The sequence below is a fragment of the Gadus morhua genome, chromosome 23 (assembly GCF_902167405.1).
Source record: "Gadus morhua chromosome 23, gadMor3.0, whole genome shotgun sequence".
Lineage (NCBI taxonomy): Eukaryota > Metazoa > Chordata > Actinopteri > Gadiformes > Gadidae > Gadus > Gadus morhua.
In genome coordinates this window covers 20,280,988-20,300,101 of record NC_044070.1, presented here as the reverse complement: position 1 = coordinate 20,300,101, position 19,114 = coordinate 20,280,988, and the positions used below count along the sequence as shown (strand labels likewise).

Here is a 19,114-nt window from a genome sequence, read left to right as displayed (position 1 = left end):
GTGTGAGTGTGATTAGCTACTACAAGCCTTTTGAAAATCTGCCTTTTCATGTGTTTAAGTGACATCACAAGTGGGTGTGTCCACCTAGATGTATGCTGGATAGATCAGACTACCAGCCTACCCAGTTGACTGTAGCAAATGTTGCTTATCTATGCATCATACATCTAGGACGGGTGAACACTCCCACTTGTCCAACAGGAAAAGGCAGATTTCAAAGGGCTTGTCATGGCTAATCTCATCACACCTGGTGGCATTATATCCCCCCTTTAATGTGATGTGGTCGCCATTAATTTAATGGGGACAAAATGACAGATCTGCGCAGTTCGATTCCTGCCCGTGGTCTTTTGCTGCATGTCTTCCCTCCTCTCTCCCATACCTTACTGTCTCTCCCACTCTACAATAAAAAAGGTAAAACCTCAAAAACAAATCCTAAGAAAATAGAAAGCTTAATCGAGGAGACACCAATGTATCTGTCGAGTGTGTGGATGGTGGCTGGTTGAAGCAGCTGGTCCGAGTCAGACTGATGGACTCTGTGACTGGGTGAGGCTGCACACCTGTTGCATTGACACAGTCAATACAGCACAGCACAGTCCTGTTGCAAAACACAGTCTTAGACCAAGCCGACAGACCCAGACACACACACTGTTCTCCTGCATGGCAGCATGGATCGCCTACTTTCTGAAAATAAAGTGGCTCATCACGTTGCTGGCCTAATGAACATTGTTTGTAGTATAAGACGATGTACCATTGCCTTATCCCTTGTGAGCGGTGACTTTTAACACAAGGCATAGTAAAGAGACCAAACCAGAAATAATATTCTGTATTAAATAACCGCTCTACTGTCCTAATGTGATGTTTCATCAGGGGGCGCTGTGGCAATGTTTTCAAAGCTTGGTGGATTTGGCTTACAGTGGGACGCTACATGGAGGCCTGCAGGAGACATGCTGAACACCTGGCAGCATTTCAGGGCTACATTTCATGTAGCCCTGAAATGCTCCTACGCTCTTCCCCTTGGTTTTCCTATACCTGTATTAAAGTATTTATCTGACTCTGACTGCATACAACCTCCCTGTCTCATCCGTTCCCTTTCTAGATAGTCTTTGCACCCCAGTGTGTCCTCCGCTCCCTACAGCCCTGATATCTTTGTGTTTGATCTCCAAGGTATTTTGTTTTACCTGTCCGGCCGTTTGTGCACTCTGGTTTTATTACCATTGCATCATCTGGAATGTTTTCAGTATTTTCTTGTACCTTGTTTCTTGTATTAAGGCAGCCAAGTAATAGACTAAACTATTGGGTAACATTTTATAATAAGGTGCCATATAAATAGCAAACTAGTCATTATTATCTAACCCTTCATTAATATTTGCTAATTGTAACTAAAATATCTATTCGGCACAAGTTAATAGGTTCTTTTCGCTGACCAGTGTCGCTGGTTAGGGTTAAGGGTTGTGTGTTAGGGTTAGGTCCGTGTGTTAAAGGCACCCAGTGCAACTTTATGTAAACATTCAATGAAAAATAAACATTCAATTTCTAGTCTTTTTTACACGTGGTAAGTTTCAATAACTCCATACCATTACATATCGACATTCAAGGAGCAAAGATGAGACGTCGTTGTGTGGTGAGAACTGATAGAAAATCGTAAACAACAACAATCGCCGGTGGGGAGAAGCCATTTTTCCATTGACTGGAAGCCTGCTTTATTTATTGTAGGTTACAAAAAATAAAGAAAATGGCGGCATTGTTGTTATCGATTTTCTATCAGTTCTCACCACACAACGACATCTCATCTTTGCTGCTTGAATGTCGGTATGTAATGGTATGGAGTTATTGAAACTTACTACGTGTAAAAAAGACTAGAAATTGAATGTTTATTTTTCATTGAATGTTTACATAAAGTTGCACTGGGTGCCTTTAACACACGGACCTAACCCTAACACACAACCCTTAACCCTTACTACGTGTAAAAAAGACTAGAAATTGAATGTTTAATTTTAAGCCTCGAAAGTTGCACTGGGTGCCTTTAACAACTATTGTATGTTGTAGGTCCTTGCACCTAAAAATAGCACTAAATGTAAACTAGTATAGGCCACCACTCATTGACCATGCTGGTGCCTGACCCACATATTAAACCGACCTACCCACCCAACGTTAATGTTGGGGGGCTACACCTGTGATGACAGTTCTGGGAAAAGGGTCTATTGCTCAGTACGGAGCAAATGAATTGGATACCTTCAGGATTGTCATTGCTTCACCTCACAAATGTTGCTTATATTTCCTCCTCCAGCATCATTCCAATGCTGGTTGTTTGTTCTGCTCCAAAGAGCATCCCTTCACTCTTTGTCGCATCCCCTCATTCTCGTTTTCCCACTAGTTCTCATCCTCCTCTTTTCCCCTTGGTTCTGCCATACCTGTGTTAAATTACCCATCGGACTCTGACTGCTTGTAACCTGATTTATATGGAATCAGATTTCAGCCCTGATAGCGCATGTTTGATCTCCCTCGTGTTTGATCTTCCCTGTCTGGCCGTTTGTGGACTCTAGATTTATTGCATTCATTCTCCGGATTATACCATTGCCCCTTTTGGAATGTTTTTCATTTTTCTTTGTTCAAAGAGTAAAAACAAAGATTTATGAAAATAATAGCTTCATGATAATTAAAAAAAAAATGATATAAAAATGATTCAATAAATGTTAGCAAAAATGATGTTAGAAATTATTACTTTTTACACGTAAACAGATGAGGAAGTTTAAAAATATAAAATAAAAAATACTCCTAATTTGATCCAAAGTGTGCCATATGATCCCCCTGAAAAAGAAAGAAAATGTTTATTATTGTTTATTTGATAAGAATGAGAATAATAACAAATAATAATAATGAAAGAAAGACGCATCCTAATGCCTTCTCATTAAACATGCCCTAGATAACAAGGTTTTACACCCGATGTCTAAGGTGGCTTATCAGTTCCTGGCCCAGTGAACATGGTTCAGTAAAGAAGTCCTTCAGACTTACAGGTGACAGTGTTGTTCTCTAGTGCAATGTACACTGTAGCAACAGGAGTTGGATCAGGAGCTGCAACAACATGACAGCACATTAAAACAAGAAACTCAAAGAGTTCTTTGCTCAATATTTCATTTTGTTATAAAAATATGACATCCCATAAAAACAGGACTTGAGCTCACCTCTCACTGTCAGGATGACGAAGGTCTCCTGGTTGTACTCTAAAGTGCTGGCGTAACACAGGTACCTGCCCTGGTCCTGGAGGTTCACCCTGGACAGACCAAGGGATGCGTTGCCCCCTGAGATCTGGTCATGGAACAGGGAGGTCCTTCCCTTGTAGAGAGGGTCCTGGTATCCCAGTTGGTCCTGGTCATCATAGTAGGAGTGGACCTGAACATTCTCCCCATCCTTCCTGACCCAGTGGAGGATGGTATCACTGTTTGGCTGGAAGCGGCAAGGCAGCACACAGCTCCCCCCAAACACACAGCCCACCTGGGTGTCTGGAGATCAGAGGACAGGGTAGGGTTTGAGGCATGCTCTTCATTAACTTTATAAGCATGTGCATAAGTAATGCTATGATGGTGATAACTGATAATAAGTGACTACTCCTTAACAAATCCTATTGAATCGCTCATAAAATATACTTTTTTTTTTTTTTTTTTGCAATCTGTGGCAGTGAAAGACGACTCTGTGTTTTGGTGTGTCTCCCTGTGTTTCCCTCCTGTGTTGATTACTGCTCCCTCCCCTAATATGTCGCTTCTGTTCCTCGTTGGGTGTCTTGTGTTTTGTTACTTAAGCCCTTGTCTTTCCTTTGTTCCTCGTGCTGTCATTGTGGTTTGTTGGTCCTGCGTGTTCTCTGTGGTTACCTGTGTTCCCTTGCTCCTTGCTCCTTGCCTTAGCCTTTTGGCGGAAATAAAGTGCAGTTTTCCCTAAACCGTCTGCATCTGGGTCCTACCTGCCTGCCTGCACCCACAACCCTAACACGATGTCCTCTTGACTAATCCAGACTTTGGACTCATGCTCTTTGATGCCTTTCAGAGCTTACTTTGTTCAACACACTTTTCTTTTCTACGTAGTGACTTTATCTTTCCCAGTCTGCTTTCCTCTCTCGCCTACTCTCACGCAACCTGACCCACCTGATAGCTGGGGCGGCAGTAGCTGTCCGTAACCGCAAGGTCTCTGGTTCGATCCCCGGCTCCTCCTAGCTGAATGCCGAGGTGTCGCTGAGCAAGGCACCTCACCCTAGCTACTGGCTGTCGCCGTGCATGGCTGACGCCACCTTCGGTGTGTGTGTGTGTGTGTGTGTGTGTGTGTGTGTTTATGAATGGGTGAATGTTAGGCCATATTGTAAAGCGCTTTTGGTGGCCACTGGTTACAACAAAAGCGTTATATAAATGCAGTCCATTTACCATTTACCATAACTTTAGTCTCTGTCTGAGTTAAGTTCAAATTATGTCAAAAATTATGTGAGCAGAATCTAGTGATTCTAGTAGGAACTCAAAGTTTCAGATTTAATCAATGTGTAGCGACAGGAAACACACTAAAAGTCACTGAGAGGCTGAGGTTGGCTTGGTTCCTTGTCTGATACGCTTCCAAGAAAGATTTGCAGAGATTCCATTTTTTAGTAATGAAAAATATCAACTTATTAGAACATACACAAAGTATAATCAAGATAATTACATTAATCAAAAGAACGTTGCGAAAAGTATGGTGAACCATTCAGCCTCTATTCCTCCATACAGGTGAACAGGTAATATGTACTAGCACTCTAATATGCACCAGCACTTTATTGTGCACTGCACTTTAAATGTGACCTAGCACTGTACTTTTGACTAGTAGGTAGGACAAATTGCACAGCTCAGATCTTCTTACACTCTGGTCCCTATCTGGTTACCAGTTATGTACTTTCTTTTTGTTGGATGTTCTGTATGTTCCATGTTTATCTATGCAGCAGTACCCTGTCTCTTAACAAAATTTCTCCCATGGGAGACAAATAAATTAACTTGAACTTGAGTGGAACAGCTAAATAGGTGAACAGGTGAACAAGTGAACACGGGAACAGGTGAACAGCTGAACAAGTGAACACGAGAACAGGTGTACAGGCAGTGGCGGTGGGTCAATAGAGGGCGCTAGGGCGCCACCCCTCCGTGAAATATTCACTTGAATATATCTGCCAACTATTAATCAACTATTATCAATACGAAATAAATCAACAAAAATACATAGCGTTTATCCTCGTTTAATTGTGATATACTTGTCACTGCCAGCAACCATTTAAATGCGTCTGAACGTCAATGAAATACATTTTAAATAAAGCCCTCCTCCAAGTCAGGGGCGACGGCCACGTTAACCTTTTTCTGTCTATCAAGCAGAGAAAGCTTTTCATTGGCGCAAGAAAATTCGCCCTCGTGTCGCACCATTGTGCGCCCCAGGCCAATGGTATCGCTTTCTTTTTTGTTATCACCACATTATTGGACAATTCAGCGAATCATTCAAATAGGCTACCTCCCTCAGCAGCATTCACGCAACAAAACTTTTAGAGAAGAGATAGATCGCTAACTAGCAGAGTTGTAAGCACTTTCCATCCTTTTCAGTGGATGAATTGGACTCCCCAAGCAATGCTATACTTAAAAGGAGCAAGTAAGTTACATATTAATTTAGTCTTTTGGCCTGTAGCAGCATTTAAACAAAATGAAGCAACTGTCCCATATTTTTAACTGCATTTGAAGTAGACATTGAGACTCACAAAAAATAGACGCTATAGGACGGTGATCATGATTTGTCTCAATACCAGAATAACAACAATGGTTCAAATAGCAATGGCTGGTGGAATGGCCAGGTCTGTATATGCAGTGTAAGCTTGTCCAGGCCCTGCAAGTCAGGATGTAGGCTATGAATCTGAATGAATAGTAGGTAAATAGGTAGTGGCCATCCCCAAAATGCACCAGAATACAGGAAATCAAATGTATTAAATTCCATTTTTTTTATTCCAGACCCCCTGTCTGTTACTGTGCCCCAACATTACAAACCCTAGCTAATAACTATGCCACGAATATTAACCCAAACACAAACCTAATATTATATCAATGGAATCATTCCTGGCTACTTCAAATGAAAAATAAACATTTTCTTTTGTATTTAATCTTATTATTTTCACCATTAAACCTAAAGGATATATTTGTACAAAAAATATTATATTATATATCATATTATATATTATATATATTAGGTTTGCCAGAGAGGCGGTTTATATCCGGTCCAGCTTACCTCCCTGAACGATCACCAGCCCCGTCAGTAACACCACCGTCTGAATCACAACACTGCCCAGCGCTGTCATTGTCTGTGTCTTCCTCTCTCAGCCGTCTAAAAACAGAAGTTTAGAAATGCTTTCCCAGAAAACATCGGGTCAGATACTAACTCAAAATTGAGGTTGTCTGTGTGTTAAGGTCCTAAACCTCCTGACTTTATGACCGTACCAACGGTTATTTTGTAATGTAGAGGTGTGTGCTTTTTTCTATTTATGACAGGTGAAGGCCGAGCCCACAGAGGAGGGGGCATGTGCAGCCAGATACACAGACACAGACATACAGTTACACACACACACACAGTTACACAAACAGACGCACAAACAGACGCACACACACACACACACACACACACACACACACATAGGTGTGGTGGAGGTGGAGGTGGCCGGTCCAGCAGGGACCTGGGGGGGGGGGGGGCACACGTTCAGAGACACTCTCACATCCCCTCGGGGAGACCTTTTAGAATGCTGCCAACCAGCTGGGCCCTGGCGAGCCTCTCTAGCTAGCTCACCGCTCCTGACTTTGGCCATGCAGCGGACTTCTCCTTGTGAACCTTTAGAGAGACGCAGGGCGAGCTCCCATCTGAGGCCTCGGATTATTGTGTTGTATGCCTTTTCTATTGTTTGTTGATGCATGTTGTGATGTATCGTTGTTTGTACTATTATTACAAATGTATATGATCATAAATGTCCACAAGTATTGGGGGCTTTTTTGCGTTTGGAAATGTCATCTGTCTTAGACGAAATATCTGGTCAAGGAATTGCCACGACAACACACACACACACATCATTCATGACTCTATAAACACAAACACACACACACATACACATACACACACATAAACACACACAGACACATATGTACATAGACATGAACACACAAACACCCGCACACACACATTGTTTATGAATCTATATCCACACACACACATATACACAAACATAAAGACATAAAAACACACAGCCGCACACACACACATGCACAGACATATGTACACAGACATACACACACACACACACACACACACGTACACACACATCGTTCATGGATCTAAAACCACATCAGGTCTGTGTGCCGGTGGTAAGCAGCAGGTAACATCAGTGTCTCTCGTGGTTCGTCTCTCAGCCCTCTCTGTGTTCAGCTGGGCTGCTGAGCGTCAGATTAGAGGGGGCCGCTTGGGTCTGGGGGGTCCTCACAGTCCTGACGTTGTTGAGGACCAGCTGTTAGGGGGACGTTTGAATACCTGTGGACCCATGGACGTACCTGTAGTGCATCGGGTTGTTGAGCAGCAGCTGTTGGTGCTCTGAGGGGTCAACCCGTTCAGTGGAAGTACAACACTTTGGGATTGATGTAAATAGTCTCTTACAAAAAAATATATCTTCCTTTGGGTTAAGTAGGTTGTATAAAGATTCACTTTCTAAATGTGTTTTAAATGTTGATTGATGATGAATAAATATAAAAACATAATTCAATAGTTTCCTAATAAAGGGCTCTGAAATGTATATTAACTTTGATAAGCCTAACAAAGCAGATGTAATAGTTGTCGATGGGAAAATATTTCAAATGAATATTGATTAATTGTGTTCAGTGGGTAACAGCACAGCAACAGAAGTTATTAAAGATATGTGCACCTGTTTATGATTTGTATTTGTTAATAAACCATAAAGTTAATATCCATCTCGATGGATCCAAATGTATCTATCACATGTAGTCTCATATGTCAGTTTACACTGTCTATCCCCTACCTGTTCCTTAATCACATCAGTATTCACTGTCTATCCCCTACCTGCTCCTTAATCACATATATCAGTATTCACTGTCTATCCCCTACCTGCTCCTTAATCACATATATCAGTATTCACTGTCTATGCCTTACCTGCTCCTTATATCAGTACTCACTGTCTATCCCTTACCTGCTCCTTGATCTCATATCAGTATTCACTATAAGTGGTGTTGAAATAATGCGCATCTGTCTGTTAATCAAAGCCATGTGTTGTTACTTATTGCATGTGGAACCACTAGGGGGCAGTGAATCCACCTCGATGTAGTTCACCTTCTGGCCAACATGATTAGCGCGAAGGAGACACAAAGTGTGTGTGTGTGTGTGTGTGTGTGTGTGTGTGTGTGTGTGTGCGTGTGCGTGTACGTGCGTGCGTGCGTGCGTGCGTGTGGTCCCTATAAAGTCCACATGAATACTAAAGACTATATGATCAGGGGTCAATATATATTGTCAATATATTGACAACATATTTTGAGCTCTCCGTCTGGCTCCACATTACTGGGTGGAGTCGTGGAACAGCAGCCAATAGGAGGCTATAGTCTTAGAGGAGTACAAACAGGGAGGGGCAGTGGTCCAACTGGTTGGTTAACAGCATCATTACCTTGCTATGAGTCGGTTTGGTGTGGCTCACTTCATTACAGCAGGAAGAAGACTAAGGTACTGTACTCGACTCTGATCCCTGATACATCATAAAAGCTATTCACTTCACTTAATCACTTATTGTCACTTATATATCATCAATAGGAAGATTGCTATTTTTATGTAAACATGCACTGCTAAACATTATTATTAAATATCTCAAGTAAATGAACAAATGTTTAAACTGTAGTGTCCGTCACTGTTATGAAGTTAATCGGTCACACTGCTGTTGGCAGAAAGAATTAAACTTTAATTTTCTTATTAAAAATGTAGCCGATTCTAAAAATATACAGTTATATATGCATTGTTATGTTGTTAATATTATTTTTATGAGTATTAATATGATTACGAGGTGCGGAGAATACATTATACAGTTGTAATTGGTTGTATACAGTTGTATGCATTATACATCTTGGTAAGTGAAGGTGTTTAAAGATCATCTTGTTCTGGTTCTTGTTCTCTGTGGGCCTTTATCACAGCTCTGGTTGTCATGTCATATGACACGAGGAAGTCCATATATGGTGCTGCCTTCAGAGCGGTTTAACCAGCACAGGGAACAGTTGGTATGATTTCAGCATTGTGAACTTGATTTTGACACATTTGAAGCCCTTAGAGACCTTTTGAGTGGAATGATGAATAGTTGTTACAGTTATTAATTAATAATTATTAAAGGCACCCAGTGCAACTTTATGTAAACATTCAATGAAAAATAAACATTCAATTTCTAGTCTTTTTTACACGTAGTAAGTTTCAATAACTCCATACCATTACATATGGACATTCAAGGAGCAAAGATGAGACGTCGTTGTGTGGTGAGAACTGATAGAAAATCGTAAACAACCACAATCGCCGGTGGGGAGAAGCCATTTTTCCATTGACTGGAAGCCTGCTTTATTTATTGTAGGTTACAAAAAATAAAGAAAATGGCGGCATTGTTGCTGTTATCGATTTTCTATCAGTTCTCACCACACAACGACGTCTCATCTTTGCTGCTTGAATGTCGGTATGTAATGGTATGGAGTTATTGAAACTTAATACGTGTAAAAAAGACTAGAAATTGAATGTTTATTTTTAAGCCTCGAAAGTTGCACTGGGTGCCTTTAAATAGTTATTGGAAACATCTGGGCAGCATCTCCACATATTTGCTCTTATTGAGAGTGAGAGGGTCTATGAATCTGCATCTTGGAATGACCACCTTGCCTCTCTGCCACAGTAAAGAGACAACAGCCCCCCAAAAAGCAGCTCACATAAAAACAGAGAGCAAACCAACACTGAATTGCCGTAGAAACAATATGTAGTTGTGTTTGTGTCCAGGTCTCCAGTCTACTATGGATGAGGAGAGAGAGGAGGGGGATCCTACCTCTAAAACCACTCTGTCTGGGAAACATGGCCGCCAGAGCAAAGCAAATAGGTAAGAAGAGGATCTCTCTGTCTGTGACTGTTGTCCTTCTCAGAGCTCAGCACTGATATCTCATGACTCCATCATCAGTCTTAGTACAAGCTTTGTGTTTGTTGTGTTGAAGCCCAGAGCAGCGGGAGAGAGCAGACTCCCCTGAACCCAGCTGTGTCTCCTTGAAGAGTGACCGCTCTATGGATGATCCTTCTAACTTTAGAGATGGAAATCAGTCTATTGAGAAGAGGTGAGGATTTATCAGATATTATACAACTATATCTATCAGACATCCTTTAATCCTGGTTCTTGTTTTTATAGAAGAGTCCAGAAGGAGAGAGCGGACTCCCCTGGACCCAGCTGTGTCTCCTTGAAGAGCGACCACTCTATGTATCATCCTCCTGAACTTAAAGATAGACGCCCCTCCAGAGAGGAAGGGTAAGGATTTGTCAAAGATGATAAAACTACAGCATCTATCAAACATCCATAAATCCTGGTTCTTGTTTTTCTATAAGAGTCCAGAAGGAGAGAGTGGACTCCCCTGGACCCAGCTGTGTCTCCTTGAAGAGCGACCGGTCTATGGATCGTCCTCCTGGACTTAAAGATGGACACCCCTCCAGAGAGGAGAGGTAGTAGTTTCCAACAAACTAGTAGTTTTACTGACTGATATTTACAATCAGGAAATTTTTGTCTTAAAAAGATACTGTGTGTGTGTGTGTGTTTGCGTGTGTGCGTGTGTGTGTGTGTGTGTGTGTGTGTGTGCACGCACGCTGTCTCCACAGGCGACCACAGGAGAGGTCAAAGGTTACCAGTGCTCAGTCTGTACAGCAGCATCAAGCAGAGCTGATCAAGGTGTGTAAATGAAACAAGACATTTGACTTCAGCTCTAAACAGGGGCGCCGTAAAGGGAGGAGGGGGGGGGGGGGGAATTCATCATAATCAAGTTAATATATTTCGAGTGAAAATGTTATCTAAAAAACGTAGCAATTTAAACAAACAAGGGGTTTGTTCCTCCATGTTTGGCTAAATGTTCAGTATAGTCTATATATTCCACCTCTCTCTCTTTATTCCATGGTTCAGTCTTGCGTGGATCCAGTTTTCAGCACAGGTCAGCTTCCACTCGGTGAGCTTACAAGCAGAACAGACGGAGAACAGACTGTCAGTAGTTTGACACGTCGTCGTTGATGTAGAAGTCGGGGTATCAGAAACAGAAACCTGAGGGGGAGGAAAAGGTCACCCAGTTTATACAAATAAAGGTTTTTATTCATTCCCCTACCTGTTGTGCCCATTATCACAGAGCTACCTAGTGAATCATAAAATCTTATATCAATCAAATAGTTCTTCATCAAACATGAAATTCATAAATATAAATCAATAAATGAGGGAGACAGGTGGATGACCCGGGAAGTCTGTTTATTTAGGCCTTCACTCATTTTCTTCTACTTATCAACTATACAGCCAGGGTAGGTGAGGTGTTTAGAGCCAGTGTAACATTACTGGCATCTGACAAACTTTGGGAACAAATTTACCAAAATGTAAAGCACCACTGAATTTCATGAATTTCTCAAGAGGCAAGCCTTTTGCCAGAACAGCAACAGTAATGAGAGATGCCACTCATGTAGGGCTGGGATAAACGATTATTTTTTAAACGATTAATCTAGAGATTATTTTTTTGATGCATCGATTAATCTAACGATTAATTATTTCAGTTTGTTTCGATTATCGATGTTCTCCCCATTAATTGACTAATAGCAACTTATACATGTTGATTTACATATCTGAAGGAAAAAAACATGAATTCCTTAACATTGCAATACATGTTTATTGCCTTTAAATTCCAAAATAAAAGTGCAAAGTAATGCATTCTTAGAAGTCATCTGGAGCTGCTCTCGGGGGGCGCCTCTTCAGGTGCTGGTGCATTGCCGTGGTGCTAGAATGGAAAGTCATCTCCATTTTGCAATGACGACGTATCACGGAATCGTTTCCTTTTACATTAAAGAATTCCCATACTTTAGAGGAATGAGTGTGTGGAGCCTTGCACTTATGATAGTCTGAGGAGCCACTCGCGTTGCTACTACGCTCCGGCGCCGCCATCTTCGTTTTGGGTTTTTCGAATCTACGCGCATTTTTCACGTCGACGTAATTTATGCGTCGACGTCATCGATGACGTCGACGCATTGTCCCAGCCTTACTGATGTACCTTTTACATTCATACATCAATGGTCAATGACAGCAGGCTTAGTATTAGGTAATTAGCAGTACGCTACTCTAGAGCAAGTCTATCAATCTATGGGTGGTCAAATGGATTTTCTAGGCTGGTGGGTAGTCTAGGTTGGAGGCCCAATATATTATTTGATAAGGCCCCCAATCTCTAGTGGTGCCCCTGGCTCAACATGGGCAATAAAAGCATCTCTTGTGGAGCTCCAGTTTTCCCTCTATAGACCAGGGAGACGTTAATCTAGGACAGATGCTTCTGATGTCCTCAGTTAGTTCAAAGTAAAGTTCACCTTGATGTTTGTTCTGTTCCAGAGGGCTGAGGAGAACGCACACGCTTTTCTAGACAAGGAGCTGAAGAAGCTCTGGAGGGATCTCTTCTCAAATTACCCACAATGCTCGGAGAGTCAGAGGGAGAAGGAGGAGGAGCTGGATGATAAGAACGAGGAGCAGAGGAGGCGCGCCATAGAGGGAGTGGTAGACATCACAAAGCTCTGCCTGATGGAGATGAACCAGGAGGAACTGGCCGACAAGCTGGGGAGTGGTAAGATACTCATATATAGGTTAAATGGTTTGATCCAGATATGTAGGGTCATTGTGGGGGTATCAGGTTGAATGTTTTGATCCAGATATGTAGGGTTATTGTGGGGGTATCAGCTTAAAGAATTTTAAACATTAAACTGCAGATCAACAGCAGAATAATTCAGTGAAAGAGATGCACCACTATCTTGTAATATCAGGTTAGCAAGTCACTGATACCACTGATACTCAACAACGACAGCACTACTAATAAAGTTATAAGATCCATGTAAGTAGTACATAATTGCTTGGAAATATGTAATAGTAATATTGCTTGGAAATATGAATGGTATGTGTCTTCTGGTTTGTAATTTAGGAGCTGTTGCGGTCCAGTGGCAACATGAACTCAAGGCTCATCTGAAGAAGAAGTTCCACTGTGTGTTTGAGGGAATCGCTAGAGCCGGAGAGCAGAGACCTCTGAATGAGATCTACACAGAGCTCTTCATCACAGAGAGAGGCAGTGGAGAGGTCAACAAGGAACACGAGGTCAGACTGATTGAAAAGGCATCCAGGAAAACAGCCAATGAGGAAACACCAATCAGATGTGAAGACATCTTTAAACCTGGACAAGATAAACCAATCAGAACAATTATGACAACCGGAGTGGCCGGCATTGGTAAAACTCTCTTAACCCACAAGTTCACTCTGGACTGGGCCGAAGGCAAAGCCAACCAAGACATAGACTTCGCATTTCTCCTCACTTTCAGAGAGCTGAATTTACTGAAAGGGAAAGAGTTTAGCTTACTGAAACTTCTTCATCAGTTTTCTGTTGAAACCAAAGAATCAGGAATCTACAGATACAACCATGACCAAGTAGTCTTCATCTTGGATGGTCTGGATGAGTGTCGACTTCCTCTGGACTTCCAGAACAACCCGATCTGGACGGATGTCACCGAGCCGACCTCAGTGGACGTGCTGCTGACAAACATCATCAGGGGAGTCCTGCTTCCCTCTGCCCGCATCTGGATAACCACACGCCCTGCCGCAGCCAATCAGATCCCTGCTGAGTGTGTTGACATGGTGACAGAGGTGAGAGGGTTCACAGACCCACAGAAGGAGGAGTACTTCAGGAAGAGATTCAGAGAGGGGACAATGGCCACCACAATCATCTCTCACGTCAAGAAATCTCGAAGCCTCCACATCATGTGTCACATCCCAGTCTTCTGTTGGATCACTGCTACAGTTCTAGTGGACTTCTTCAAAACATCCCAGAGAGGAGAAGAGGTGCCCAAGACCGTGACTCAGATGTACAGCCACTTCCTGAGGGTTCAGTCCATACAGGGGGACAGGAAGTATCATGGGCGAGCTGAAACTGATCCACTCTGGAGTTCGGAGAGCAGGGAGATCATTGTTTCTCTGGGGAAACTGGCTTTTAACCAGCTGGAGAAAGGCCAGCTGATCTTCTACGAGGCAGACTTGGCAGAGTGTGACATCGATATCAGAGCAGCCTCAGTTTACTCAGGAGTGTTCACCCAGATCTTTAAAGAGGAGTGTGGACTGCACCAGGACAGGATGTTCTGCTTCGTCCATCTGAGCATCCAGGAGTTTCTGGCTGCCCTTTATGTCTTTCTGTCCTACATCAACACTGGTGTCAACCTGCTCTCAGAAGAACAGCCAACCTCCAGGGAAGCTGAACTCCTCCCCCTCTACCAGAGTGCTGTGGACAAGGCCTTACAGAGTGAGAACGGGCACCTGGACTTGTTCCTCCGCTTCTTCCTGGGCCTCTCTCTAGAGACCAATCAGATGCTCCTACAAGGTCTGCTGGGACCAAGAGGAAGTAAATTACTGGACAATCTAACAAAAAACGTTCCATCGGGGCAGACAGTAAGGAGGTCACAAATCAATAACCAAATAGTCCATTACATCAAGGAGAAGATAGGTGGAGATCTCTCTCAAGAGAGAAGCATCAATCTGTTCCACTGTCTGAATGAACTGAATGACAGTTCTCTAGTGGAGGAGATCCAACAGTACCTGTCATCAGGAAGTCTCTCCACTGAATCTCTCTCCTCTGCTCAGTGGTCAGCTCTTGTCTTCATCGTACTGACATCAGAAGAGCAGCTGGACGTGTTTTACCTGAAAAAATACTCTGCTTCTGACGAGGGTCTTCTGGGGCTGCTGCCATTGGTCAAAGCCTCCAAAACATCTCTGTAGGTTCACTCTTAACATGTATTAACAATACAGCACTATACATAATACTAGAATATAAAAGTTGTAGTAAATTCAGTTGTAGTGCACTAAGAACATGTATTGCAATGCACACAATACAATATATATAATACTAGAATACAGAAGTTACAATAACATACAACATATCTGTAGGCATACTGATAACATGTTTTACGATACACACTATATACATAATTCTATAAAAGTAATATTATGATACAGTTTTCTGTTGAAGCATTTTTGTTAGTATCAACATTGTACACCTAATATGTAACTACCATTTAAAGATCTAATGTATAATCATTTGTTCAACTATCAGAAAAGTCTTATCAAACATTTAATCGCGGTTCTCATCATGTTCTGTTTTTTTGTGTGAAGTCTGAATGGCTGTCAGCTGTCAGAGAGATGCTGTAAAGCTCTGGCCTCAGTTCTCAGCTCCAACTCCTCTAGTCTGAGAGAGCTGGACATGAGTTCCAATTTACTGGAGGATTCAGGAGTGAAGCTGCTCTCTGCTGGACTGGGGAGTCCACACTGTACACTGGAAACTCTCAGGTCAGTTTTACTAAGTGCAAACTGTTACACCACAAGGTTCGGTTTCAGAAGACTTTTACCTTCTGCCCCCTGGTCTGAGAATCACAGCTAAATGACGTCAAACTATATCAGATAATAACTCAGTACCTTTGATGACCACATGTATCAGAGTGGTGCCATTGGACACATTACACCTTTTTGTATATGTGGGATGCAAAAATGAAAAGTTTAAAAAGTAATCCCAAAGTTGCCATTGCAACTTTTCAATTATTAACACAAAATATAATAAAAGTGCGTTGCCACAATCCCCTGTTAACGGGACAGTGGTAGTTAAACAAATGAAGTCGCAGTATTTGCATCCATCAAAGTTTATCGGTCTAAATAAACCAGCAGCCAGACCAATGTAGACCCTGCCTTAGCTGAACCTCTGAAGCTGAGCAGGTGGGCTTGGTTAGTACTGGATGGGAGACCAACTGGGAACACTGAGCTGCTGCTGGAAGTGGTGTCGGTGGGTGGCCAGTAGGTGGCACTCTTCCCTCTGGCCACAGCATAAATCCTGATGCCCCAGTGCAGTGACGGGGACACTGGGCTGTTGAAGGTGCCGTCCTTCAGAGGAGACGTAAAACCGAGGTCCTGACTCACTGAGGTTATTAAAGATCCCAGGACGCTTATCGCAAAAAGAGTAGGGGATTCCCCGGGTCCTGGCTAAAACTGACCAACCAGGCTCATTCATCTGGCCTCCTATTCATCCCTCTGTTTAAATAGCCGATTCATTAATCCCCTCACTCTCCACCTCAAGCTGGTGTGTAATTGATTGATTGAAATGATTGAAATTCTTTATTGACACATGCCCAAACGTAAGCATACAAATGAACAGGTCAAAAGGATAACACATGAAAGCCCATGGGCTTATTTCCATTGTGGTCCCTTGGTAGTGTAAGCATGTATGTACGTGTGTGTGTTAAAGGTAATGTACATGACAATGGGGTCAACAAAGTAAAATATGACATTCTAATCACACATTCACAATTCATGTGTGGTGAGCGTTCTGGCGCCGATTGGCTGCCGTGCATCACCCATGTGGATGCTACACATTGGTGATGGTTAGTGAGGTCCCCCCTTCACTGTAAAGCCCTATATGAAGTCAATGTAAGGTGACTTGAAAAGTGCTATATGAATGTATAGTTAAGTTTGAATGTCCAGTCATCTCCTTGAGCTCACTCCCTGATCCCTGATAGCAGCGCGGAGAGCCGAGGCGCTAGCATCACTGGACGTCCTCCCCTCCAGTGTGGCCCCATGGCAGCCCTGTGCTGTTCGTTAGCTGCACCATGTTTCTCCTGTGAACTAGTTGGATCATTTATGCACTTTTAATTTCATTTCCTAACATGTTCTTTTTATTGTGTGCAGGCTGAATTTCTGTGATCTGTCAGAGGACTGCTGTGAAGCTCTGGCCTCAGCTCTCAGCTCCAACTCCTCTAGTCTGAGAGAGCTGGACCTGAGTTCCAATCGTCTGCAGGATTCAGGAGTGAAGCTGCTCTCTGCTGGACTGGGGAGTCCACACTGTACACTGGAAACTCTCAGGTCAGTTTTACTTAACGTGTAAACAGTTCCATATCAGGAGAATATTAAAAAACGACTACTCGCCCCTGGTTTGAGGATCATCCTAAATGCCGTCTAAATATATAATCGAATAACTCAGTACCTTTGCTGACCACGTTTATCAGGGTGGTGCCATTGGACATATTACACCTTGTGGTTTATGTGGGAAAATGAAAAGTTGAAAATTGCGGTGCATTGTGTAACTGCTTTAAATCTGGTCTCCCGTCGGGTCATTCCTGTAGTGCTCTTCACATTATAATTAGTCTACGTAGACCTATAACCTTTGATTGATGCAAATACTGTGACTTCATTTGTTTAAAGGGGACATATTATGCCATCTATCCGTCATACATCAAGGTGGACACGCCCACCTGTGATGTCAGAAGCTGCACAGTTTTAAAATGGCTTGTTATGGCTAATCACACTCACACCTGGTGGTGTAATATGTCCCCTTTAAACAAATTTAGTCACATTATTTGCATCAATCTCAACTCTCACGCTAACGAGGGCTCCAGGGGTGCTCGTAGGGTGCTAAGAGCATCGTTACTATAGCCTCAGTGGAGTCACCTGCTGGACATTCAGTGGTATTGGATGTGTTTTATTAAAACACATCCAATACCACAGAATGTCCACCTGGCACCATTTTGCAATACCCCAAAACCGTGGTTACCGCCAATATATTACTCATAGACTACTGTAAGATTTAAAAAGCAAAGACCGAGACAGAGTCCACAACAACATAATTTATTGCAGCAATTTAATTCCAAAAATAAATGAGCAGCCGAAATGTACCAATCAAACGCCACGTCCCAAGGCAACCCTCTGACAAGGCATATAATAAAATCAAATGATTCCATTGGTCTTGTGTGGGAGGTCGCTTTCGAGCTGCACTTGCTGTCTCCCTCTGATTTTAATTTAATCTTGTGGTCGGTCCTCGTATTGATCAATGATAGAAGACATACTGTAAACAAATCATGCTGATACCAGCGGGCGTCGGAGAATCTCTGCAGGCGTTTTTTATTGCGATTATTTGCCATAAAGCACTGTAGGCGCTTCGGTGAGGCTGTGTTGAAGTTCATTATTAATTGGACCGTGTCTAGACAATAACGAACATCCCTGACCTTATAGTAGAGTGCACAATCAAGAGCGTGGTTTCTGAAGTGAACGTAGACTGCTGCGGGAAACTGTGCTGCAATGCGTGCCTGAATGCCACGCGCTTTCGCCGGGCATGCCAAGCTGTGACCGAACCGTTTTGGCAGTGTAAAGAGGCCTATACATCATCCTGCCCAACAATATGGGCAGGATCTAGACCAAGCTCTTCTAATCGGGTCAGCAATAGCCGTGTGTCAATGCCCAGCCTCTGCCTTTGAATGATAATGAATGAATGGAACGTTGCATTTTTAATGTTTACACCAAAGATTCTAGACAAGAGAGTGCGCGCCAATCCATGAAACCTTTTAAGGAATCAGATAAAGTCTGCTCTTTATGTGCTAAGAAATTAGCACATTATGATAAATGTAGTTGTCACACAAGCCGTTTTAGATTTTTGTAAGATGGAATTGTTTCGGGGGGAAAATGCCTCGAAAACATATACACGCACAGTGCGTTCAAGATTAGGACTGACAAAGCATATGTCAGCCCAGGCCTATTCAAATGGGTAATATCTTCAGTGTACGTATTATTGTAGTCTATTCTTTTCGTAGGATACTCTGCTGTATGCCTTGATGGGGACATATTTGAACCCTATTTAACCCTATTTTCCTGGGACATTCCTGCGTCTCCCCATCCTGCAGAGCCCATTTCAGCACCGTGTCAGTGGACAGTTACAAGCCTACAAACGTCGTTAGAGCAATGCACGCGCGTTCATGTTAAGAGGAGTTTCAGGAAACGCTCCAAAGAAATTTACGAAGG

At 42.6% G+C, this 19,114-nt stretch overlaps 2 protein-coding genes and 1 long non-coding RNA gene across 3 annotated transcripts; 2 read left to right on the top strand and 1 right to left on the bottom strand.

Moving 5' to 3' along the window:
- Window positions 1-2,700: 2,700 nt before the first annotated feature.
- LOC115537740 (V-set domain-containing T-cell activation inhibitor 1-like) lies at window positions 2,701-6,544 on the bottom strand. Its single transcript, XM_030349797.1, has 4 exons — window positions 6,265-6,544; window positions 3,180-3,497; window positions 3,010-3,069; window positions 2,701-2,805 (listed from the first exon to the last, which is right to left on the bottom strand). Exons 1-4 carry the CDS (start codon window positions 6,332-6,334, stop codon window positions 2,747-2,749), a joined length of 507 nt encoding a protein of 168 aa, XP_030205657.1. The 5' UTR covers window positions 6,335-6,544; the 3' UTR covers window positions 2,701-2,746.
- A 3,759-nt stretch (window positions 6,545-10,303) lies between these two features.
- LOC115537753 (uncharacterized) lies at window positions 10,304-10,969 on the top strand. Its single transcript, XR_003974855.1, has 4 exons — window positions 10,304-10,364; window positions 10,436-10,552; window positions 10,630-10,743; window positions 10,897-10,969. It is a non-coding gene; the product is annotated as an uncharacterized LOC115537753 (long non-coding RNA).
- A 1,820-nt stretch (window positions 10,970-12,789) lies between these two features.
- Window positions 12,790-17,026, top strand: LOC115537696 (NLR family CARD domain-containing protein 3-like). The gene is made up of 4 exons (XM_030349742.1): window positions 12,790-12,872; window positions 13,224-15,054; window positions 15,452-15,569; window positions 17,012-17,026. Exons 1-4 carry the CDS (start codon window positions 12,830-12,832, stop codon window positions 17,024-17,026), a joined length of 2,007 nt encoding a protein of 668 aa, XP_030205602.1. The 5' UTR covers window positions 12,790-12,829.
- The last annotated feature ends 2,088 nt before the right edge of the window (window positions 17,027-19,114 follow it).